At 32.3% G+C, this 26,110-nt stretch overlaps 4 protein-coding genes across 4 annotated transcripts in view; 2 read left to right on the top strand and 2 right to left on the bottom strand.

The window, feature by feature from the left end:
• The first annotated feature begins 457 nt into the window (after positions 1-457).
• Positions 458-5,955, top strand: LOC114381281 (probable pectate lyase 12). Its single transcript, XM_028340501.1, has 3 exons — positions 458-728; positions 1,283-1,743; positions 5,038-5,955. Exons 1-3 carry the CDS (start codon positions 598-600, stop codon positions 5,877-5,879), a joined length of 1,434 nt encoding a protein of 477 aa, XP_028196302.1. The 5' UTR covers positions 458-597; the 3' UTR covers positions 5,880-5,955.
• Positions 5,956-10,919: 4,964 nt separating this feature from the next.
• LOC114381100 (transcription factor MYB27-like) lies at positions 10,920-12,376 on the bottom strand. The gene is made up of 3 exons (XM_028340285.1): positions 12,208-12,376; positions 11,779-11,908; positions 10,920-11,007 (listed from the first exon to the last, which is right to left on the bottom strand). The coding sequence occupies exons 1-3, from the start codon at positions 12,320-12,322 to the stop codon at positions 10,998-11,000; spliced, it is 255 nt and encodes an 84-aa protein (XP_028196086.1). The 5' UTR covers positions 12,323-12,376; the 3' UTR covers positions 10,920-10,997.
• Positions 12,377-16,156: 3,780 nt separating this feature from the next.
• On the top strand, positions 16,157-17,196 carry LOC114381735 (protein MAIN-LIKE 2-like). The gene is made up of 3 exons (XM_028340960.1): positions 16,157-16,872; positions 16,966-17,050; positions 17,128-17,196. Exons 1-3 carry the CDS (start codon positions 16,157-16,159, stop codon positions 17,194-17,196), a joined length of 870 nt encoding a protein of 289 aa, XP_028196761.1.
• A 4,405-nt stretch (positions 17,197-21,601) lies between these two features.
• LOC114382238 (serine/threonine protein phosphatase 2A 57 kDa regulatory subunit B' beta isoform-like) overlaps positions 21,602-26,110 on the bottom strand; it is a 6,149-nt gene continuing 1,640 nt past the window's right edge. Inside the window, exon 2 of the mRNA XM_028341520.1 lies at positions 21,602-22,221. Within this exon, the coding sequence (XP_028197321.1) occupies positions 21,901-22,221 (321 nt within the window). The 3' untranslated portion in view covers positions 21,602-21,900. The remainder of the gene's footprint in view (positions 22,222-26,110) is intronic.

Here is a 26,110-nt window from a genome sequence, read left to right as displayed (position 1 = left end):
TATTTGCAAAATATGCAATGATTAGTACTACTAGTAAGAGAGATTGGGCGATGAAAAAGTGAAAAGAAGCAAAACAGTTGAGTTGCTGGAAGGAAGAATGTTGATGTTGTTAATTAACCACCCTTTTCTTTGTCCTTCTCTAATTAACGAAGTTGTCAGAAATGGCACTAGTACTACCATAGCTTGAAACGATAATAACTTTATTCCACTCCCGAGGTTAGTCAAGTCACTACTACTTCCTCGATAACAGGGTCAGCGTGATTTCCTGGTAACATTGCTCAATGCTCTTCCTCACACCCTCCCATCCCACTTCCCTACTTTTTAAAACTCAAATTGCAAAAAGGTTAAACACTGTAACACAGTAAGAAAAAAAACTCAAAGTACTGTTTACGCAGTCACACTTTTAACTGCTAATCCCTTTAATCACGGAGCTACATTATTTTATTTTTTAAAAAACGAACACCAACAAGTACCAATTTTTCTGACCCCCAGTGACTAAGGAGAGTGAGTGTGTGAGTGGAGTGTTCATACTTGTATTGTATTGGCAACAAAACAACACTTGTGCACAGTGAGCAACCCTCTTGTTCTTCATCAACAATGCTCCAAACAACCTGCATTATACTCTTCTCTGTTGTGGCCATATTTTTGCCTCATGGAACAGCAATGCTCAACCTCACTCTCCCAGGACAACACCCAGACCCTGAAGCCGTTGCTCGAGAAGTTCATAGGTACTTACATCATTCCAAACAACCTGCATTTTTCTGTCTTTTTACTCTTTTGTTCTTGGGTGTTTGATGCAAAACACAGAGTCACTCACTCACTCACCTAACACTTTTTTTTTTTTTTACATCATCTTGAAGACCCTACATTGCAAATTATCTTCCCATCCTAGTTACATAAAAGTTAAAACATAAAGAGACAATCTTTGCATCTGGGTCATTACCACCTCATAATCCATTTCTTCATTTTTCTTCTATTTGTGTTACTAGTTAGTTACTACAAGTCACTCAATTTTGTTACTAAAATTTCACCAACTGGTGACTAAATTTAGCGAATAAGATTGTTTTTTCCTTACTAATCCAGACTTGCATGCCAAAGAATCTAACTCGGTTTGCTGAGAATAACGCTTGAGTTATTATAAATTTCTGTTACCTATTTGTTATTTCTATGGATAAAAAAAATTCAGACTTGAACAAATTTTAGTGATGTTTTTTTTTTATATATAAAAAAATACATATAAATTGTTCTACACTTCTACCACTAATTTTAATTTTTTGTTTAGGAAAGTGAATGCTTCAATGGCAAGAAGGGAAATGCTGGGAGTGTCAGAGAAAGAGGTGGCATCATGTCTAACAGGGAATCCCATAGATGATTGTTGGAAATGTGACCCAGATTGGGCCAACAACAGGCAGAGGCTAGCAGATTGTGCAATAGGGTTCGGGCAGAACGCAAAGGGAGGAAAAGGTGGCCAATTTTACATAGTCACTGATTCCTCAGATGAGGACCCTGTGAACCCAAAACCTGGAACACTTAGATATGCAGTGATACAGAACGAGCCACTGTGGATAGTGTTCCCCAGTAACATGATGATTAAGCTGTCTCAAGAACTCATTTTTAATAGCTACAAGACCATTGATGGGCGTGGAGCTGACGTGCACATTGTGGGTGGAGGCTGCATTACTCTTCAGTATATTAGCAATGTCATTATTCACAACATTCACATCCACCATTGCCATCCCTCTGGTAAGACCAATCATTCAATAGTTAGCCTTACATTTACGCATTCTCTTTCATTAATTAGTTGTTACACAAAGAAAAATGCTTTCTTCTATTTATTAGTACCATTTAGGTATGTCTCACTAATTTTAAAAAAGAAAGAAACTTTCTTCTGTACTACTATTAATGAAAGTCTTTGTCACTAATTTAAAAATCCAACAATAAGAGAGAAGATTCCAGAGAGTGTTCTAGCAATTCTCTTTTCTTTTTGTCTTGCCCTTTGGTCTTTCACTAGCATATTATGTAGCAACTTTTTTTGTCACCTTAAGACATTTAAGAAATAAAATAAGCTTTTATAATTTAATTCAAGTATTATTCTTCTAACTTCTATTAAATTAGAAAAGTTTCTTTCTTTTTTCTTAAATCTCTTCTTAATTTGTTTTCTCATTTCACTTTAACAAAACATAGTGTAGAAGAGAAAAATAATAATAAATCATTCCATAGCTTTACATAATCGGTTCCATTAGTTTTGTAATAAAAAAAACTTCTGTTAATTACAATTTAGGTATGCCTCACTAATCACTAATTTAAAAATTCAACAAATGGAGAGTAACCTCATATTTAGTGAAATTCACATATTTAGTAAAATCCAGATAAATTTAGCTAAATAAAAGAAAAAATGTCACAGTGTAAAAATAGTGTTAATAGTTATAGCAATTTGCTTTTCTGTCTTATTCTTCGGTCTACTAAGTAGCAACTTGTTTTGTCACCTTTTTACTATCAGTTATAAAAATTAAAAAGCGGTATTTCATATATAAAGTCTTGTTAGTTTCTTATAACAAATGAACAATGCGTGAAAGAAAGTGAGTGAAAAAATCGAGAGTGAAAAGAAAATCAGTTTTTTTTTTTTATATTCTCAAATTAAGTTTATGGAAAATCCAAATTTACCAAGCATTTTACCTAGAAGAGTAATATTAAATTAAATTTGTCCTGTAAAAACATTAGACATAATTTACTCTTTCAATGTTAAAAAGGGACGCTAGTTTAGTTTTTAATGTATATGTTGAAATCAGTTTGATTCCTAACTAAAGCTTAATTCATAGGAGTATATGAGAAATAATAGCAACTTATATTTTATTTTAGGTGAATTTAAGGTGGGTTTCACTAAATATGAAAAAGAAATCATTTTGCAATTATACTTGTGTGAAATTTATTTAATACTAATAAATAAAATATGTCAAAAATAATTATTCGTGAGCTCATTGATGTTATGAAAGACTAATTAGATATGCCAAGCATCTTAATCTTAATAAAATCACTTTATCTTTGGACTATAAATATATTGGACCTCTTTACTTTAGACATGCAATAAAGTTAGATTAAAAGTCAGATTCAAGTGGAGAGAGATAGCGATGCCTTTTTCCCGCTTCTCCGTCCTTCTCTCCCTCCAAGATGTTGATTTTTTACCGTCTGTATTTTTTCCACATAACTGAAGCAGTCAATGTTTATTACCCTGACCGTGGGTATTGACTATTGAGTAATGACTCTTCCCTATCTCTACCCTCTTTTCTTTTCATTATCACATTCTCCTCCCTCTCATACTTTTCCTTTACTTTTTATATCTTCCTTCTCTGTGCACTTATACACCCTCTAAGAAGACTGTGAAATGATATTTATCAATTAATAACATCAGTTACAAGTCACTATATTTTTTATTATAGTATATTTTATCGTAAAAAGATTATATAAAAATTATAAATACAAAACTTCACCAACACATCACCCATAATTAAAAGGTACAATCCAAAACTTTAACATTATATTCTTTCGGTTTGAGAAAGAAAATAGGAAAGAGAAAAGACTGTCAGAAAAAATGAGTAAAAAAGAAATGAGTGAATTTTTTTAAGAATGATTTGGTATAAAAAAATTATACTAAAGTTTTTTTAAAAAAGTGATTGTTTTTAATAAACAATTATTCCCTAGTTAAGATGATTAATTATAAACAGAGATAAAAATGTATCTTAGAAAAAATATAAATATAAGTACATATCTTTCTGAGAGAAGAGATTAAAAAGTAAAAGACCCTGTTATTTTTTATTTTTCTCCTCTATCAAATAAGAAATTCTCGTTTTCTTCTTTTCTTAAATCTCTTTTTTTGTCATTTCGCTTTAACAAAACTTAGTGTAAAAGCGAAAAATAAGATTATTCTTATGATAATTTTTACTTTATTTTTTATCTCTCAGTTTTAAAAATCATTATGATATATTTAATAAAAAAATTCTTAAATAAAATAACATTATTGATAAAAAAAAAAAAAGATTTTGCTACAAGACAGGAGTAACTGGGTCAGACAACAAGGCCCTCTAAGCAAATAAAGATTTAGATTCATCGATCATTAGTCAAAGTCAAAACGCATCATGGTTATTAGTGGAAACTGGCAAGACAAGTACTTTGCATCTCTCTGTTCATATTTTTAATTTTTGTATTAAAAAATTATTGCATTATTTATGAAAAGCGTGAAAGTTAAAATATAAATAGATATGAAAAGATGTGAAAGACTAAATAAAAACTATGAATATAAGATTAAAATAAATAATTTTTTATATAATAACTGCGTTAAAACTAAATATAAGACTGCATATCATCCAAAACAATTAATGGTGGTTTATAATACATAAAAGATACATGTAACCAAAAAAAGATAAAAGATAAATAAAATTTTAAAAGTGAAATTTAAAATATGAATATTGTCTTTATTATATGTATAAGTTAGGGTTAGAAAAATGTTAATAAGCGTTCGTAGGTGCTGATTAAAGAATGAAAAAGTATTTTTTTTTATTAAGATGCATATAATAATATATTTTACTTTGATTCCTTTAACAAGTGTTTTATTAGTGTGTTTGGTTTGGTGGTGTGTGAGCCTCCAAATTGAGGTTTTAGTTTATTTAGAAATTTCCAATTGCTTGATTGACAAATTATTTTTAAAGTTTATCCTAATGTTACACTTCTTTTCTGTTAAATGTAAAAACTCTAAACATAAATCAAGCTACAACAAATCAAATTACTTTTAATTAAACTTAAGTTTCTAAAATTAAGTTTGATCATATTCTACCTTTTCAACTTTAATCTAAATAAGCACTTAGCAGCTATCAAGATCGTATGTTATGGACTTATGATTATTACCATGATATGTGAAGATAACTATTATAATTTTTTTTAATTGATAAAGATTAGTTTATGAGAAATATTAAATGAGAAGATTATCAAATTTATTATTATTATTAGATCAATCTTATATATTGTTGTTATGGTGGCTTTCAGGCAACGCTAACGTGCGGTCGAGCCCGGAACATTATGGGTACCGCACGGAGTCGGACGGCGACGGGATCTCCATCTTCGGCTCGCGTGACATTTGGATCGACCACTGCACCCTCTCCCGGTGCAAGGACGGCCTGATCGATGCAGTGATGGGTTCCAGCGCTATCACGATCTCCAACAACCACTTCTCCCACCACAATGACGTGATGCTCCTGGGCCACAGCGACCACTACCTCCCAGACTCCGGCATGCAGGTGACCATTGGCTTCAACCACTTCGGGGAGGGCCTCGTCCAGCGCATGCCGCGTTGCCGACGAGGTTACATCCACGTGGTGAACAATGACTTCACACGATGGGAGATGTACGCCATCGGCGGCAGTGCGGGACCCACCATTAACAGCCAGGGAAACCGCTACACCGCGCCGGAGGATCCGTACGCGAAGCAGGTTACGAAGAGGCTGGATGCCGGAGAAGGGGAGTGGAGCGGGTGGAATTGGCGGTCCGAAGGGGATGTTTTGTTGAATGGCGCGTTCTTCGTTGCTTCGGGAGCAGTTGCTGAACCTAACTATCAGAACGCCTACAGCACCCAACCTAAGAACGTGGATCGCATTTCGCTTCTCACTATGTCCGCCGGTGTTCTCGGCGTTGCTAGGGACAATAATCTGGGAATGTGGATCAGAGGACCCAACGATGGCACTGTATATTTTTCAGATTCTGGCCCAGAATACACAGACGAAATGTCCCGGAGTACAATGCCGTTGCTACCTTCACGTATTTTGATTCTTGTATCTGCACTCTTATGCTTCTTAGGTCATACAACAACCTTAACAACACTACCCAATTAGCGACTTCAATTCGATGATGCTTCATGTCTCTATTAGAATTAATGAAATCGCCGGATTCTAATGATCCATTAATTAAGAGTCTAAGACCATATCCTCCCTCTTCCCCGGTCTCTTTTATTTTTCTCTTATCTTATTTTTTGTGGCTTAGTCATTATCTGATCTCAGATGCCAACGAGGAAATTGTAAATTTGTTAGTCTTCTAGCACATCAGCAATAAGAAAGGAGAAGAATTAAAATTAACTAATGACCAGGAGTTTGCAAGTCACGAAAACATGCTATATACCTTCCTGGAAGTTATTAATTCCAGCTCAAGTGTTGAAGGTGATTTGCAAACCATGAGATATATAATCCCACCAGCCCTTGTGGGTTTAATTATTAATCTTGAGTTTAAGTCTATGATAGCTTTAAAATTCAGGTTTAATTATACAATTGCTATCTTGATTATAATCAAAAGTTCAATTGGATCTTTTGATTATAAAAAAAGTTCAATTAGATCCTCTAATTATTTAAAAATAGTTTAATTAGATCCCTCAATTATTAAAAAGTTAAGTTATGTCTTTCAATTATTTAAAAACATTACTATTGTATTATTTTTTGTCTACTTTATTAGTTTGGTTATGTAAAAATGTCTATTTACATAATTTTCATTTATCAAACTAATATAGCTGATATGAAAGGGTACGATTATAATGTTTTTAAAAAATTGAAGGACATGATTGGATTTTTTAATAATTGAGGGATCCAATTAAAATGTTTTTAAACCGTTAAAGGATATAATTGTACTTTCAATTGTAATCAAGAGGACTAATGGTATAATTAAGTCTAAAATTTAATTAAAAAAAAGTTTAGTCACCCTTAATAGGCATACCCAGCTCATATCTGAAAAGGTTAAATAAAATATGTTTGTGTAGGTATTTAGAGCTTTTGAAAAATTGAAATGCAAATTTCAGTGTTAAGTTTTAACACGTTAACTATTTGATAATTTTAAACTTTTTCTTAATTCTATTTTTCACATAGAATATCTTATCATTTGCTTTATAATATTTCTTTAACAAAGAACGAGGAGGATGTATATCCATCACGCAATCCTTGTACCCTTATCTTTATTTATTTATTCATTCATTCCCCTTTTACTTTAACAAGGATATTCACCAATGGCCAGCAATTATGGTGTATTATAATTCAAGGATATTTAAATGGATAGAAAGATATAACGAGTTCGTTGCTAGTTCCTGCCCATTTACATATCAAACAAATTGTTGTGAGCGAACAATCTTGTACCTTAGTGTTTGAAATTGTATTGACCCTGAGTTCTGAACTTTATGCCACTTTTTTGTATTAGATAGGAAGAAGATGATGTAAATGTCGGGAAGGGTTTAATCTTAAACTTTATCTATAATTATGTTAGTTTATTAGATAAAAATGAGACAAAGTAACATAGATCATCTTCGTATTAAAAAACGTGATGCCTACGTTCCATGCATATTATGTAGCTTGTAATTTAAGTTCCACTTTGACGAATAGATATTGTTTTCTTTTCCTTTTGACCAACCTTGTGGCCGATGGTGACCGTGATTTTCGTGTTTTTATATGGTAGCATATACGCTTTTCCATATGTCTATGATTGTTTAAAAGAAAAATGCCCCCCAAAAAAACGGAAAGAACAATGGTGGTGTTCCTTTAATTTTAAATTTAATTTTTCATAGAGTAGTTTTCCTTTTTTTATTATTATAAAAAAGCAGGTATCCTCTACACAAACAATCTTATTTGAGTTCAAAATATTTGTAAAATGGAAGGATTAATTGTCACAAAAAAGATTCTTTTTATACAAAAAACTTGTAGTCAATTTTATAATTTTAATTTAAAATTTTTAAATATGAAAATCACTTTTCCGATCTTAGTTTATCGTTTAATTTATTCTTTTGCTTTTTAATTTTTAAAACTTATTGTCAATTTTATAAGTTTCCTTTAAAAGTTTACTAAAAAGAATGTGAGACTTTTCACATGAAATTGTGACGAGACAATCTGGAGTTAAAAAAAAAAAAAGTTTTCTTTTCCAATTTTTGCGGACCAGACTTACATTTGGTCGAGTGGTTCAAGATAGGTTGGTCATAGACTCGGTGTGGGGGACTGGTTGTAGTAGTTCAAACCAAAAAACTCATCAATATGAGTTTCTAAAATGAAACTCAATTTTGATTTATGCAAACTTGTGTGTGCTACAGCCATATATGATAAATTGGGCTAAAAAGTTCGGCATTAATTTGTGCTTAAAATCATTACTTAACTCTACATTTCATCAAACAAGTTTGAGTTAGGCTAGTCACGATCTTAATATGGGTTTGAAGTTATAGGATAAGCCGAAAAGCTTATCTTCAATCCAGATTGTGATCCAAGTCTAGTAAAAGTTCAGTTTGTAGTAACTTTTTCGGGCTAGGCTTGAATAAGGCTAAAAAGAGTCAGATTTTATTTGTGTTTAAAATTTAAAATCAATCACAACTATAGCAACTCACACCAAAAAAACCTATATTTAGACTTTTAAAATGAGACTCAAACTGAATTTGTATAGGGGTTTGATGGTTAAGTATAAATTGGAACCTGACTAGATCAAGCTAAAAAGGTACAGATTAAGTTTTGCTCACAATTTAAAGTCCAAATCTTATATTTCTTCGAGTGAGTTGAGGTTGGATTAATAAAAAACTCGATGTTAATCACAGGTTGGAGAAAGTCCCCCCAGAAAATTATATTCAATTTGAGCTTTTAAAATAAGATCCAAAGTTGATAAAAAAAAACTTGATTTATATGGAGTTTTTTTGGGTTATGTCCATTTCAAGACATGATGAAATTGAGTTAATAGGCTCAAATTTAGTTCATGCTTAAAATTTAAAGCTCAAGTCTTACATTTTATCATAAGTTTAAGTCAATTTGAACAATTCAACTCATTTTGCTACTTTCGGATAGGGAAATAGGCCAACACAATAACAAACTCTATCAAAGATTAATAAGCAGCGGAAATAAATTTTTTCAAACTTGTAAGAACTTGGAAGGAACACCAATAAAATATAGAACACAAAATAGATGAAAACAAAGACAATTTATTTAACGTGGAAACCCCTCAATGCAAGGATAAAAACCACGAGTCGTCCAGATTAAAGAAATAACTCCAATATAATTGATGAAGATACAAGAGAACCTCCAACAAGTGCACTAAAACGTGTTAGTAACAATCAAATCAAAACAAACTCTCCAATTGGTAAATTAGAGACAACAAGATAAAATTCTAAAATATAGAGTAGATAATGCAAAACACTTATATCTCTCTACAAATATCTTTTTCCTGATCCAATCGGACAATTTGAAGTATCATGCACGTAAAACCTACTATCTAAAAATCAGTCTAATCCAACAGTGAACAAATTCACAGTTAAAATCTAAAAAATGGTCTCTAGTGAATATGCAAAAATCACTATAATTTCCCCCTTCATAAAAACCAAATCATTCAGCTGAATGGGTTCAATACAACAATATATAGCTGATTTAGCTGGTACCTATTTTAATAGAGGTTTTTGAGTGGGGCTGTTGCCCCTTTTGAGCACAAAAAAAAAAGTTTGGTAAGAAAATATAAATAAGAATGGGTTCAACGCGTAATATGCACAGGTGCAATATTTTTAACCACCGTCACCGGCATTGGCCACCTCAGAATCCATAAGAGGAAATGGGTGGAAATTATTTAAAAGCTAAATTGACAAGACACACCATTAACCCCTGTCTAGCATGTAAATCTCCAACATTAACATTTTTCAATTGATTTTGTACGCTTGGCCTTTTGAGAAACATAAAACTCTAACACGGAATCGATTTGCTTCGTGGACTTGAAAAATCTGGCTGCAGTGTGCTGCTAAAAATTGATCAATTGAAAAAATCTACCTTGAAATATCTGTCTTAGGTGGGTTGCATAAATCAACTGAAATACCATCAAATGAATTTAATTCAGTTTGTCAGAAAGAATTTAAATTTGATTATCACATAATATATTTTTGGAATGGACAATAAGTTTAATATGATTAAACTTCGAATCAAGGATTGAATAAAAATTGAAATATGATGGGCAACTTAAAGAGGGTATCAATCGATCTTTATTATTAACATATTTAATATATAAGTTGGACGATTAACTAGAATAAGAGAAAGAAGTGCCATGAATACATGATTCACACACCATTTTTATTTAATTGAATAAAATATTTTAATAAAATAAAAATATTAATAATAAATGTGACAAAACATCATAAATAAATAATCATATTAAATACTAATTTGAAATTTATTTACAATGACAATGCATATTAATTAAGTTTTATATACTCAAAAAATACATGAAAATAAAAATTATTTGATTACAAAGTTAATTTTTTTCCTGAAATTTGATACGAGGTATCATATTAAAAAAAAAAAAATTAACAACTAACAACTAAGTAATATTGTCGATAAAAATGAGTATACAGTGAACACCTTAAAACGAGAGCTTATTTAGGAAGATTTTATAATACCAAAGGTTATTAAGTGTTTTGTATTTATACTCCTTGTGAAAATTATGTTTTTAAATACTCTCTGCTTTGTGTGTATGTAAATATATCTTTTTCTCGAGAGATAATCTCAAGTGTCACCTATATTAAGCCACTGTTATGCTAATAAGTAAATTCAGAATGGAAAATTCTCTATTCGCGGGGTGTAATTCAAGTTCATTTACAAAATTATTAACATTTTCAAGACAGAGTATTATCTTAGTTCATATCCCATAAGGAACCTGAATAATCCCATGAGTCACATCCCTCATCAAATTCTTGAGGATAATAGTTGCACGTTCCTGTGCTATTACAATCTTGTTCTAGTTCGTTCTCACCATATCCATTTTGCAATTCTGCTATCCAATCCAATATCCTAGTTTCATAGGGTGAGCTTCTTAATTCCCAATCTGATAAGGATAAAGTGTCTGTGGAGCTACTATCCTTTGTCTCCCACTCACTATCTTGACACCAAACGTTTCCATGTTTGCAATTCTTGGAATCCATGTCAATACTTTTCTGGTTGACTTCTTGTGTTGCTATTTCTAATTTGTACTTAAAATCTCCTGAGACTCAAAATGAAAGCATGAAACCAGTGTAAGTGGATAAGAATCAAAAGTACAATCATTTACAAGTAGTAAGTACAACAAGAATGAAGGGCATGTTTGGAATGGTTTATTTGATAGAAAGTTATACCAAACACGCATTGGTCTCATTTGATAAACTCCTGAATAACTACTTATAAGATAGTAAAAGTGAAATGATAAAATGAATTAAGCTTCTATAAATTAAAATTAGCTTATATAAGTTAAATCAACTTTTGGAAGAGTTAAACGAAAGAATTTCTATAAATTAACTTATAAATAAATTAATTTTAACTTATGAAAGAAATGGAAAATTTTAATTTATTTTACCATCTATTTTCTTTTTATATATAAATGTTTATTAAAAAAAATTTCCAAAATGAGACTCAAGTTTTATAGGACGACATGGATCAAAGTCATGATATTCTACAATAAACATGTCTATAGAGAAGTAAGCATTTATAAAAAGATTTTTTTTTTATAAGCAGCGTTTGTATAAAGAATAGAAGGCACATTGCACCTTGTTGAGCTTGAGCTCTTTTTCTTAAATGAGTTTTCCAGTAATTCTTGATTTCATTGTCAGTTCTTCCTGGAAGTTTCCGAGCAATCTTTGCCCACCTAGATTCATTGTACTATAAGGTTACAAATTTGAAATTTTTTGGTTATAATATACCAATTCCAACACTAGCAACGTGGCATTGTGAACACAAACTACACTTAGTTTTTCAGCCTCAAGCAGGGGAAGAATCTCACTTGTTACCCAATTCCTGCTGAAGCTGAACAATAAGCTGCTCTTCTTCAACACTAAAATGACCATGCTTGAGATTTGGACGAAGATAGTTCATCCATCTTAACCTACAGCTTTTACCACTTCTCTTAAGGCCTACAAAAAAAAAAGTAAAGTTTGCCCACAATATCAAGGATTAATATCAAATTGAACATTTTATGAAGGTTTATAAAAAAACAACAACAAATGCACTTGGACATCAAGGTTTTTGGGGTCTTTCTAATCACATCACAACTGTAATTGCAACTGCATTAATCACATTTGTCCATAATTTCCGAAATACCAAAGATTGTAACTAAATCATAATCACAATCACAATTTAAAACTTGATTTTATGATTTATTCACTTATTCATCTATATCATCATAAACATATATAAATCTTCATATACATACCAGCTACTTTGGCAAGGGAATCCCACCTTCTTTCCCCAAGACGGGCCACAAAGCTAGTCAATTGTTCATCTTCCTCTTGGAGCCAAGTCCCTTTACGCAAATTTTCTCCTTGCATGGCTTATAAATGTTTATATTTCACTTTATGTTCCCAAGTCCATGAAGAGGGTCCTAAGGCCTCATATATATGCACAAAGTGTAGGACATGACAAGTGACTAATCATAAAAACGAAGTTGGAAAAGAGAAAAGCAGAAGATGATCAGAAACAAAAAAGGGCACTAAAGTGGATAATATTGCTGAATTGTGTGTGGGAAGTCCACCAACTATTGGCTTAACATTTAATTAACGAGGTAATATGCAAGGTATCAAACTATCAAACTATATTATATAATTAGGTCATTCTTTCATCTAAGATTAGATGCACTATTCTTGGCCTCAGCAATTATGGCCTTTTGTGAAGAGATGCTCCATAACTCTAGCTTCTACTTCAGCAGCAACAACTGGTTAAGATATATAGATTGTGGTCATGGATACAAATCTTTTTGTCATTGCATAGTGTTAAAAACAAGATAAGGATGTTTATTGTTTAATGTATAAAAAAATTAAAACGTGAGAAAAGAAAAAAGGAAACAATTCAATTAAATCATTATATAAATTAATTACATGTTTGGAGATTAAGAGATAAGGGATAGGGATAGGGTTTTGGGTGGGTAGAGGAAACCAACATTTTGCAAATCCATTACTATGTCTCTAGCTTTTCTCCAGGGAACATTAGAAGGGATGAAGCTTTTAACTCGTGCGCAAGAAGTGGGCTCAAATTGATGTTGTCGAGCAAATTTTAGAATTCCTTTGACAGCTATAGCTACTAATTCTAATTTGATTGTTTCCTCAATTTTGTCTCAGCAAAAATTAGATTAGGAAAAAATAATCATACATTTTAATAGAAGGAAAACAGATTCTTGAAGATTTATTTTCGTTGTTAACACTCTTGCAAAGTGACACATCTTTCTTTCTTTTCTTTTTTTTTAAAGGATAACACCTTTCTTTTCTCATATTTTTCTTGTGATTCATTAGTATTTAGTATTGCTTTGTTACCTACTTGTCCCACTTAGTTATTTCCACTGCATGATTTATTTATTTATTTATGGTATGACTAAAGAAAATAATAAGGACAAAAAACCAACCTACCCTAAGCTTGAACAAGATAAACTACCTATTAGAATTAGACTAATGCTGAAACGTTACTTGACTCTTTGAGCTATTAAGGAAGCAAATGATTACAGAAGTAAATGGAGACTATCCAACAAAACCATCATAAAGTGAGAGCCTTGATGCTCTTTTGAAAGAAATTTATCACGGACTTACATTCTAATGAGAACAAGACCTGAGTGAGTTGAATCGAGACAATTCAATATTCTTCTTAGCCAGTTAGAAGAAATATAGAAAAGATAAATTTTATTCCTACTCATGTCTTCTACAAATTCTTTTACGATTAGGAGAGAAATTAAACAAAAAGGAAAAACAGTGTGAGAGAAGATGAATGGATGTGATAAAAAAAAAGATGGAAAGAAAAGAATGAATTATAAGAAAATGTTGTAAAATTAGAATAATTCAAAAAGAAAATGCACTTTTGCAATTGTAAGTTGCAACAAGGCAAGTATTTTTATTTGCTCGAGTTGCTTTTCTTTTATCCAACAGATCATGGTGATCTTCCCAATTGGAATGACATGACCGCTGGGAGTTTTTGGAAATGAAGTATGCTTGGTTGAACTGATTAAGATTAAAGAAGAAGTGCTTGAAACACATTATTTACACACTCTACTACTTATATGATTATAAAATCTTGTAAATTTTAATAAATAAAAAATGTTTTTAAAAGAGTGTATTAAAAACAAAGAAATTTAACTCAATTAATTGAGTAAGGTGTGTGAGTATTATAAATTTTCTGTTTCCATTTTTAATTCCTAAGAATAAAAAAACGGTACGTGAAAATGACGTGTTACTAATATTTTTTCTTAAAACTGTGCACCTATTTCCTGTCCTTAGAAACTGTATACTTGTGTAACGTTTGGAAATATATAATAAGTTAGTACCTTATTGGTAACAGCATTCGGGTGCATTGCCAATTTGCCAGGAAGTCTCAGGTTTCAACTTGCCTGGAGCAATCAAAACAAATACAAAAACTGTTAAAAGCTAATCCAATCCTACATTATATATAAAGAATCTGTCATCTAAATTATGCTAAGAACGAAAGTTATAGATTATTTTCCTTTTCATGATTTCAAAATACATGCTTTGATTTAGTTGACTTCCTCGATCGTCAAATTTATGAAATTTGCAAAATTCTTGGGTCATAAAATTTAGGTTTAAATATATTTGCAAAATCCTTGTAATTTTTTTCTTAATACTTACTATGTTTGTTTTATTTTTTGTTCTCCTTAAATCATTTTAGATAAATACTTTGAAAGCTGAAAAAATGTTATCTAAAGCGTTATAAAGACGAAAAATAAAATAAATGTAATTTATAAAATCTAAAAGCAAAAAAAAAAATTACAAGGATAAAAAAATTAAATTGTAAAGACTAAGAAAATATTTAAGTCTAAAATTTATATCAAATTAATTATGGTTCTGTGTGAGAATAAATTTTTTAAGTAGTGCAAAGCTAGGATGGTAGATATTTCGTTTCAATAATTGGTGACTCCGAAGAAAAGCACATCACCAATTGGATTTAGATATGAAGCAAAACGCAGCATGGTGGATTGTAAGTGCTCTCTATTAGACCACAATTTCATTAATGAAGACTATTTTTTTCACAGTATCAAGCTACCGATAGAGTCCGTGAGGAATACGATTTCTATCCCATTAAACGTAATGTCATGTCTGTTTAACTTTATATATTGCTTGCTCTATACATGGATTAGGGTGATACATCCTCAAGTGTAGTGGTTAACAATGGACCTGTATTACCAGGCCAACACAGCCACAGGATAATAAAGAGAATGGCCCAGAGACCCGTATACTTGGATACAATACAAGTTGTTATCAGAAGAATACTTGCATTTTTTTTTATGCTGTGTATATATTTTATGAGCTGTAAAGATTGTTTATATATCAGAACTTGGCAAAAACATCACTTTAGGCTATTTTTTAAACTATTTACCAAATGAGAGTTGTTTTGCCAACAACTATGTGCAATGGGTTGTTACAACTACATAGCCACAACCACTTTTGGTCAGTATAGGCACAGGTAGGCACAGGGTACAGGGCACAATGACGCGCAAGTACGCACGTGAGGATGTTGCGCCAACCCCCCTTGCACAATACTTCTTACTCCTCCGTCTCCTTCTTCGCTTATAAATTGAAAATACATGTTCTCTCACTTGCATAACACCCATCTTTTTCAGCAACTTTCTTCTTCCCCCGTAAGTATTTTCTTGCTCCCTTCCATCCCAACTTGCTCTCTCTCTTGTAATTTGTTCTCTCTCATAATATTTTTATTTCATATTCTTTATTATTGCTAATGACACTTACATGTTTTAAAATATGTGATATTGTGTTTATATTTAAAATATTTAATGACATTAAATAACACTTACATGTTTTAAAATAATTATGATTTTGGTTTAGAAATTTATTTGGAATATTAGCTTTTTACAATTTTTTGTAATATATGATATTGTGATTTTTTTAAGCTGTCATGTAACTTAATTATTATATGTGAGATTGTAAATGGAATTTTTAAATTGTTTGTGATATTTTTTGTTATTAATAAGGTTTTAAATAAATTTAATTATGATTGTAATATGTAGTGTATTTGATATGACAAGTTCATCATCCTCCTCATCCAGTTTTGATGTGGTATGTGGACCACGTGAAAATGATGTGTTGTGGATGCAAAAGCAACATGTGTTCCAACATATTTAGTACGGAGATACAAATAGAAAATTAAGAATGAGGCAAGCAATTCCAACTTATCAGGGTATAGAACAACCACCGATAGAAATTATTCCTCTGTTACAGCAGTCTGGATTATACACAGCAATAAAATTGTGTAGAATCAATATCAATGGAGGAATTGTAAATGCCTTTGTTGAAAGGTGGAGGCCAGAGACACACACCTTTCATTTGACGTGCGAGAATGCCACCATCACACTACAAGATGTGTCTGTGTTGGTAGGTCTTCCTGTGGATGGCAATCCTTTAATTGGAAGCACAAATATTGAAGGGATTAATATGTGTGAACAATACCTTGGAGTTAGGCTAAATGCTAATGCATTAGCTAACGGAAACACATTGAAATTAAGCTGGTTGGCTTCAGAGTTTGCAAATATTCAGGACTATGTGGACGACGAAGAGCACCTCAAAATATTTGCACGTGCTTGGATTTTGAGATTTATTGGAGGTGTCATGTTGGTGGATAAAAGTAGTAAAAGAGTCTCTATGAGATATTTACAATTTATGGTAGCTTTTGAAGAATGCAGTACTTATGCGTGGGGAACTGCTGCATTGAGTTATTTATACAGAGAGATGTGTAATGCAACAGATTATAATGTGCAATTTATTGGTGGTTGCATTCTCTTAATTCAATTGTGGGCATGGGAACGATGCCCTAAATTAGTCCCATCGATTGTGTCTCCACAACAACAAAACAATCCACTTGGCTATAGGTACACAATTTTTAAATTATGGTCTTCATTTATAATTTTAATTATTATTGTATGTAACACATTATTATTTATTGTTGCATAATTGTTATACAGATGGTTACAAAACAAAAATCCTCATATTGCTAGTGATAGTGTGGAACACTATCGTTTTAAATTAGACACCATGAAAAGGGGCGAGGTAACTAAGTATACATTTTTCAAATGAACAATGTTATTATTTGTAATTATTTAACAAATTTTTAAATTGCCTTGTAGTTTTTGTGGGACCCTTACTCCGAAGAAGTCCAAGCATTGTTGAATGGCATCAGCCAAATAGAGTCATGAGGCTATTTGGATTGCAACAACCTATACCTGGCCCTCCATTGCAACCTAGCAATATACATGGCCTAACACTAAAAGGAAAAAATGGACATAATTGGAGGCGAATACTGTAACCAACGCTTAATGAATGGAATAGTCGCTATGAAAGACGGTTTCAAGAAACGCCACCACAAGTTGGGCCCCTCAATGTGAATTCTGAGTATATGAAGTGGTTTAGGTGTAAAACCAAATTGTATATCAGCCGACAACATGCAAGAAAAGGACTAATGGTATTTATTAATTATCATAGCTCTTACTTATTTATTTTAATATTCTAAAAATTGGTTATTATTTAACAAGAATTTATATGTAGGGTGAAATTATAGAAACAATGAAGTTCATGTTGTCCCCATATGGGAGAAGGGTATCAAATTTGGATGATCTGGTGCCGTGCCTTGATAAGATGACTCTTTTAGCTGAGGAAGAGGATAAAATTATTGTATTTTATTTAATTTACTATTTATTTATTATGTTATATATTGTGATATGTAGATGCATATTTCATGGGAACACAACCTCCGCTACAACCAGGATATTTTACGGCTGACTTAGTTGGGTCTCCTTCTCCTGCGGAAACCCCTTCATTTGCACATAGTTGTCTGATATCAACGCCTAACGCTCCAATGGGCCCTCCATGGAGTGTGTCGAGAAACATTCCTAACATTATTGATTTATTAGGGGTAGATTTAGGTAATGAATTTTCTACTGAGGCTGATGAAAGGAGGGGCGATAAGAGAAGGAATCCAGATCGGCAAGCTCGGAGATGAGAATGACCATGTGGGACGTCCTTCCGCCATAACAAAATTTATCATGTGGGGCGATAGTTCAAGAATCCAGATCCATGTTTTTATGGAAGACTCAAATCACAAAATTTATCAAAATTCTTATCGAATATATGCTTGCAAGGAGTGTATCCTGCACATTACCAATTTCAGTAAAATTATCATAAAAAATAAGATATATTATAAGTCAAATCTTACCTAATTTTTTCAACATTTGTTTTTGTTTCTCATTCTTGAACTTCTAATTGAAATTGCTTGTGATATGTCGCACGCACTAAACATGATAAGCATGACGAGGTTGTCACTCAAGTGCTTCATTAGCAACGTCTGACTTTATACTTGCATGACGATAAAAAATGAGACATATATCATCTTTATCTGTGACATGTTCACGCAAGTGTGCCAAAAACCATGATCATGCTATTAATATTTCTCCCTCAACCACAGCAAATGTGAGCGGAAGAACATGGTTATTTCCATCTTGTATTGTTGCCATTAACAACGTCCCATGATATTTTCCATACAAGAATGTACCATCGACTTGTATGATTGGCTTGCAATACTTGAAAGTCTCTATACATTGACTGAAAGTCCAAAATACTCGATGGAATTGACGGTATTCATGACTCACCGTATTGCCAACTACAAAATCATCGTCACATATTTGATAATACGATCTTGAACAATGATTTTTCATGTGCTTCAGCCATGACGAAAGTTGGCCATAAGATTCATCCCAATCACCATATTCAATCATAATGGCCTTTTGTTTAGCCTTTCAGGCCTTTCTATATGAAATTTTATAGTTAAACATATCACTGATCCTTTCTTGAATCAAAGAAATTTTCAATGACAGATCTTCTTTAATCATCCCTATGAAAATAATTATAACAAATTAATTATCAACATAAACCAAATCAATGATAAACAAACATGAATAATTAAAATAGTTAAAATCATACCTACTACACACGTAGCAATCAAATTAGAATCAAGTTTGTTATGGTCTTATGTTATACTTATATTCAAACACGTGTGTGGTCCCCCCACTGCGTAACTTTCCATGTATCAATTTTTTTAGATACAATTGCCCTCATATAAAAAGGGCATGGGATGTCATCATTTCGATTTGCGCAGCAAACAACATATTTTTGTGATTTTGATTCAACAACTTTAAAAGTTTGTTGCACCTTCATAACATACTGTTGCAGTGCATTTTTTTTATTGCATTTTTGCTTTCAAATTCCATACCAACAAATAATTATTGGCCAATATTGAAGGTTGATCCCATATCGAAACCACAAATGTCTTCTTCATTGGGATAACACCAATTAATGTTACTATAATTAGAAGCAGATTCCCAAAATGCAGTCTCACTTCCACCTGCAAATAAATCTTAATATACGATTTTTTCTCAAAAGTATTTATGAAAACAGACCTCTTTTAGTGCTATTTAATGTCCATTACTGGTTTAAAACTATATACCAATACGGGTCTCTTCTGTATACTATTTACGAAAACATATTATAAGATTACAATATTATTTAATTAAATATACCTTCTTCATCTATATCAGATATATCATTGATATTTTCCTCCTCATCCAACGAGTCCTCAACATATGAATTAGATATCATTTAATCATCATCGTCAGAATCTTCATCTAAATTTGTTGCAAACCTTTGAACTTTTGATTCATTGCCAACTATATTATTCCCACATGATAATAGCGAATTTGTCACATTCAACGCAGAAGCATCAACAATATCTACTTCAACACACAATTCAATGACACCCATTTCTTGTTGTTGTTGAAAACTTTCAATAATTCTTTCAACATCTTCATCGTCACAAATTTGCAATGCAATATATTTACCTACAACTAAAAATCGCCAAGTCATAGTAAATATACTTCATTTTTATCTAATTTTACCTTATCACGAATTCTTTTTTTAAACCCGTCAAAAGTTACACCACGTTTAATTTGAATAGCTTTTTTAGGGCCTTCAAATCTAATGGCATCGTCACTTTGAAATATTCTTCCATTCAAATAAACCAGAACAATAATCGAAGAACTCATTTTTATAATAAAACCTACAAAATAAATCAATAATGTCATCAACAATTTTCATTAACAATAATAACATAAAAAAATAATACAAATTAATAAATATATTACTGATTTTCACCCCATAGAAAAAATATCAACAAAGCTGTAATATAGAAAAAAAGAAATTTGGAGAGATGCGGAAACAATGTACCAGAAACTGTGTCTGGATGGAAGGGGAATGAGGGTTTATATAGGCATATATTGTGCCGGTAATAATGGCGCAATATGTTGTACTTAGGAAATTTGAGCAAAGGGTTACTCCAACTGACATGGCACAATACCTTTTCAACTGGTCACACGCTGCTAAAAGCAATCAACACTGACAGTCAACACTACACATGCTGGCAAAACCTGTCCAAAAGTGATTGCGCCACTGCAGCTGTAGCAACCCATTGCGCATAGCTGTTGACAGCTCAATGCCACATGTCAGCTTCTCGTTGAATTGCGCTTCTGCCTTTGACGCAATGCAAATAAATACAGACTCCCTCGATAAATAGTTTGAAAACAGTCTCCTTTTAGTAAATAATTTGGGAAAAGAACCTAAAGTGGTGCTTTTGCCATCTGAACTCTCAAGAATACCCATTTTTTCCCCCTTACTCTTCTTTCTCTCTGTATGCCTCCCTCTCTTTCCTTAGTTCTCCTTATTACTATTGGTTTTTTCGGCTTCAGGCATGCTTGAGTTTGTACGTATCATGTTTTATAATGTACTTTTTTTTAAGCTCAAGGGAATGCATCAAAGTGCATCAATTAGTATGAATTGAGGCTGGAATGAGTCTTAATCGTGTTTGCATGTTATACAAGAAGCAAGATTCAGTGTTTTGAAAGGCAAAAAAAAAGTCTAAATTCCTCCAAAAAAGAGTGAAAAAACGGAAAGTAATGTTAATATTAATATATAGCAAACCTGAGATGAACTAAGCTCACTAAGCAGTGCTGTGCTGAATAACCACTGTCACCAAAGTTAAATGTCCATTTACTCTTACTCTGATACTAGTTCATAACAATTTCCTTTTTTTTATCAGAAAAAGTAATGTGTATATATATATAAAAAATAAATCAGTACAAGAGGTACTGTGATATGTACATCCCAAGATTACCCTACTTTGAGCTATGGTAACCTAATATTAGCAATTGAAAGTAAATATTAAGCAACATAGATCTATATCTATGCTGGGGTACCCTTCTACAAAAAATTCTAAAGACCAATCCCCCTATACAAAAAAAGCAGCTCTGATGTTGCCGGACCATAAATAGAAAGGAATATCAATTCCTTTTTCCAGATTTTTGAGCCATGACCAACAGAAAAAGAGAGCCATAACAATTTCCTTATTAAAATGTGCCAATCTGCCAAAGTGATATAGCAAGGTCACTTCATAAACGACCTTAGTTTTAAAGGTTTACTGCACAATGCCTTCAAATTTCCATTGATTACGAACGAATCCAGAACAAACAAAAGGTGCAATTTTGTCGATGAAAAAGAAAAGTAAAAAGGGAAAAATCTTCCGTATTTCTCTTTATAAAAGGAGAAAAATACAAGAAAGTATTTCACGAAACATTCTTAATCTGCAGATATTGCTACAACTTCCAATAAGTTACATCAATCACTGATTTCTTAAAATTCTAATGATCCAACTGATATAATAAGATAGAAGAGGAGAAAAAAAATTAGGCTGAAAAGAAAGAAACCAATAAATAATGGCACCAAAATGGATAAGAGCACATTCATCATCCTTCACCTATTTAATTCACACCTCCAGTTGTGGTAGTAAATTAACAAGGCTAAGTGACCATGTCCTCCACTCCATTCTGTGCAGCCGCGTCTGCCAGTCTCTTCCAATTAAGTTCCCGCTGCTCTGCTAGTTCTTTGGCTTTAGCCTCTTTCTCTGCGTGCTTCCGCTGGCACTCTTCAAACAATTCTGCGTCCATTTCCAGGAACATTTTGCGAACATTCATGGTCAGTCCGTGCACCGCCTGATTCCAATGACTCGAAATATTTTTCTCAAATGCTTGAAATATTATTGGTAGTATCACAGTCCTGTTTTGGGCAATTAAGCTCACAATATGCTCGTTATTCCACAAGAAGAGGGCTCGTTCTGCAACCTGCAAAACAAGTGAGTCTAAGCAAAGACTTCTGAAAGAACATTTAAACCATGAAAAATAATAACAGTAAACAAAATTCAGTTCTGACGGTTCCCGATTCTTAACCCTGTATGCTGATTAAAAAGACATGAATAAAAATTTACAGTGGTAAATTAAAGAAGCTGTTTGATTAAAGTTTTCTTTTTAGGATAAAAGAAAAATTAAGACGTAAAAGTCCTCAATCCTATATTAACTAAAGACCATATTCTTAGACTTATTATGGTGCTCAACTAAGGGTATTTTAGAGGGGTTCATATGCTGGGACACTAGAAGGGTATTTCATGGTGCTCTCAACAAATGACTATCGACCAGTTGAAGAGCTTATCTTGTTTGCTCAGGATTTTTAAATTTTAGGTTTCACCCTTTCATTTCCTTCATTTAAGTTCTAGGAAGAACAAATATTCAGACAATGACACAAACTGAAAAAAAATATGTACAAGCCATTATATGATACCCATTAATAAAAAGGGCTATATAGCGAAATCTTCCAGAATATTTTTTGAGACAAAATTCTGCATCAACAACTCTTAAAAGAGTAATAAAAGTACCCAAGACTTGTCTGATATGAAAAAACATCCATACTGATATTGCAGCTAACTGATCTCAATAAAAAAAGGAAGTAGAAAATTGTTCAATATAAGGAATCAATGCATAACGTAAAGAGATTTTAAAAAGAAGCCTAAAATTTTTTAGGGTACATAACATTCACATGATTACCCTCCCCTCTAACTTTAAATATTACTCTCGCCTCCCGTTAGAGATAAATGTGTTATACTCTCCTCTCATGAGAGATAAAATATACTATCCTTTAGTCCATTTAATTTTAAACAAACATCTTAGCCACTGTGAGAAACTATAAATGAGATTCCTAGAGGCATTTTTTTTTCCTTTTCTCTAATTTTTAATGTCACTGACAACTAATTTTGAACATCTTATTATTGATTTTAGGTCTTAAGAAAATTCAATGAAGTTTTAAAAACCTCTGCTACAAGTATCAATCCAAAATCTTCAAATCATCTTCTAAGGTCCCAAAGTTGACCATAGGGGGTTAAAACAGGATATCTACGATGCTGAGTTGTCAAGAGAGTAAATATTAAAGTTCCCATGAAGATAGGTCCACCAGTGTATCCAAATGAAGGTTAAGTTAGCCAGTTGCATATAAGCAACATAACTAATACACAGGGTTTAAAATAGCACCGCTATAGCCGTGTAGGGGAGCAGCACTGCATAATATTCAGCACACTATTTGTTATGTGCTATGGCCGCTCGACTACAGCGACCCCTGTAATGGCTTCAGCTATTTTTGGGATATCAGTTTTCCAAAATGAAATCTGCAGCTGTAATAGTAGTGAAAATGATAAAGACAACTTGAATTTAGAAGATGATGGTTGATGATTCCTATCTAGGAAGCTTGTATTTGACTTTTTTTGTTTTGTTTAACACACCTATAACTTTTTATTGTTAATCATGAGTGTCATGAATTTTGAGTATTTTTTATCATTTTTGAGAATTTACATGTATATAGCATACATTATATAAACTATATAAAAATTTCAAAATGGCAGCTATCCCACTATCCCTCTATAGAAAATTTTGGGACCGCGCCACTATCCAGGATTTAAAACACTGCCAATCGGCTTAAAGCAATATCAAAACTGAATTTAGCCCTTGTTCCTTTCTGTGCATCAGAAATGTTGTCCCATAGCAGAAATTAAAAAAAAAAAAACCTCAAATAATTTCTATAGGAACCATATTTTAAATTTCATCTCTTCTTGACCTTGAAGTTCTAATAATTCACAGACTCAATAATTTCCTGATGAGTTTTAACTCCCTGCAAAATATTACTTCCCCAATATGTTTTATCGGCTTACTGTGGAGATACGTCTCTTTCCCTAGTGCTAATATTCTCTTCATTAGCATAAACAACACTAGTTTCAGTGTCTAATGATATACAAGCATCAGGAAGATATTTATTGACCAAGTGATCAATAGCAAAGAGCATTCAGAATCTTCGGATTGAATTCATTAAAATGGACTCAAATTGCCTGACTTAGAAATTGTCTCATTGCTTAGTTAGATTCTGAAGAGCATGCTCAAACAAAGGGTTTCATAATTAAGAAAGATGCAACAAACTGGTTTTCATCTTTCAGAAAGATGCACCACACTCAAGACTAAACAGCACTTGACAGAGATTAAACCAACTCCAGAGAAGGAAGCAAAAGGTTGTAATAAATTCCTATGAAGATTTGATACTGAGATAGTCATACAATTTCATCATAATTTAAGATGCTAACCAATTAGAATAAATTAGGTAAGACTACTTTATTATTTGGAAGTAAATGATAAAGAGACAAACATCATAATTGATATGAATGAATTCCTCCCAAAAAGAATCCATCAAGGGGGGCAGCCCATTGGCTCTCTGGATAAAAAATATGCCCTACCAATAATCATTAGATATAATATATTAAGCAATACATGGGATTTCTGAAATTTGGAAGGTACAAGTTACTATCTTGTGTAATTAACCTCACAAAAGGGCAATTTCCTTTCCAGGTGTTAATGGGAGGGTTTGTAGAAAGGAAGATGTTAGATGATGCAAGCAGCTAATGACTTATGAGAGCATGTCCCCAAGAAATATTACCCATTCATCTTCTATTGAGAAACAAAGGTCATCCATGAAAATGATGCATTAAGGAAGCTAAGGGCATCTTCTCAGAAGTCAGAACACAAGTTCATTAGGAGTTCTTATGCCCTTTCAAACTGTTTTTGATTTCTAGTAAGGTCATGTGACTTGAACATAACTCTTATTCCATCTAACTTAACTCTGGATTTTGTCGTTAGAGGGCACAGTGCAATTGATCATGTTAAATCACAGAAATATACTCGGTATCTTAAATCAAGAAGGGCGTTGCATTTGTCCAAACAAATCAGGAAACAAGAGAACAGTTGACCCTAAAAACCATATTCTCCACAAGCCGTCAGCCGCAATCTCAAGAATTGGTTCCAAATTCCAATTACGTTGTCATTCTTAAAATAGAATCACATGCACATGACAACAATAATAAATAAATAAAGGTAATAATAAGAAAGAAGCAAAAGTACAAAACCATAACTCAGATTTCTTAAAAACTTCGTGAGACAGAGGACAAACTTTATAACAGTTATTAAATAGAAAATTAACATTATAGTCCCAACATATGCCCTTACCCACATAACCTTTGTTTTGTACTAGGTATTTTACTATTTAAAAGATATATATCTCACTTAATATTTCATAATTAATAAGTAAACAAACAATCTCCGGTTGAATTTCAATTCTGGTAAACTTTGCCATTTCAGTACTCAGCTCTGAACTAGACAATGAACAATAATGAAGTCAAAATCCCTGTACAAGCATGTGCATGTGCATGTGCATGTGTCTGTGTATGTTTGAATTTCTATATGTGAAAAGTCACGAGCCAATTAAGTGAAATTTTAACATAAACCAACTTCTCACAGTAATAGTTAATGACACAGAATAAATGTTTTTCCTTTTTCTCCTATCTAAAGGTGCATCGGTAAAAACGTCAAAAAAAAAGTGCATCAGTAATAGACACATGGCATAAAAAGCCACTAAACAATAAACACTACAACTTTCCTTAAAAGAAAAACGGATTCAATCACAATAGAGTATGGAGCTATAAAAGGGGAAACAGAAAAGGAATGTCACAATTAAAGTTCATTAATTAGACGGCTGAAACTTATATACCCCTCTTCTCCCCCACACCCCGCATACCATAAATAAACAATCGCAACTTACTAGATTGGATGTATGACGTATCATATCATTGTCATAACATAGAAGGTA

Source organism: Glycine soja, chromosome 13 (assembly GCF_004193775.1).
Source record: "Glycine soja cultivar W05 chromosome 13, ASM419377v2, whole genome shotgun sequence".
Taxonomy (NCBI): domain Eukaryota; kingdom Viridiplantae; phylum Streptophyta; class Magnoliopsida; order Fabales; family Fabaceae; genus Glycine; species Glycine soja.
This window is presented reverse-complemented; position numbering and strand designations above follow the sequence as displayed.

Coding starts and splice junctions, on each gene's coding strand:
- LOC114381735 (XM_028340960.1), top strand. CDS start 16,157: ATGAGGCAAGCAATTCCAACTTATCAGGGTATAGAACAACCACCGATA. Junction 16,873..16,965: donor AACAATCCACTTGGCTATAG/GTACACAATTTT, acceptor ATTGTTATACAG/ATGGTTACAAAACAAAAATC. Junction 17,051..17,127: donor ACACCATGAAAAGGGGCGAG/GTAACTAAGTAT, acceptor ATTGCCTTGTAG/TTTTTGTGGGACCCTTACTC.
- LOC114381281 (XM_028340501.1), top strand. CDS start 598: ATGCTCCAAACAACCTGCATTATACTCTTCTCTGTTGTGGCCATATTT. Junction 729..1,282: donor GTTGCTCGAGAAGTTCATAG/GTACTTACATCA, acceptor TTTTTTGTTTAG/GAAAGTGAATGCTTCAATGG. Junction 1,744..5,037: donor CCACCATTGCCATCCCTCTG/GTAAGACCAATC, acceptor GGTGGCTTTCAG/GCAACGCTAACGTGCGGTCG.
- LOC114381100 (XM_028340285.1), bottom strand. CDS start 12,322: ATGCAAGGAGAAAATTTGCGTAAAGGGACTTGGCTCCAAGAGGAAGAT. Junction 11,909..12,207: donor TTCCCTTGCCAAAGTAGCTG/GTATGTATATGA, acceptor TTTTTTTTGTAG/GCCTTAAGAGAAGTGGTAAA.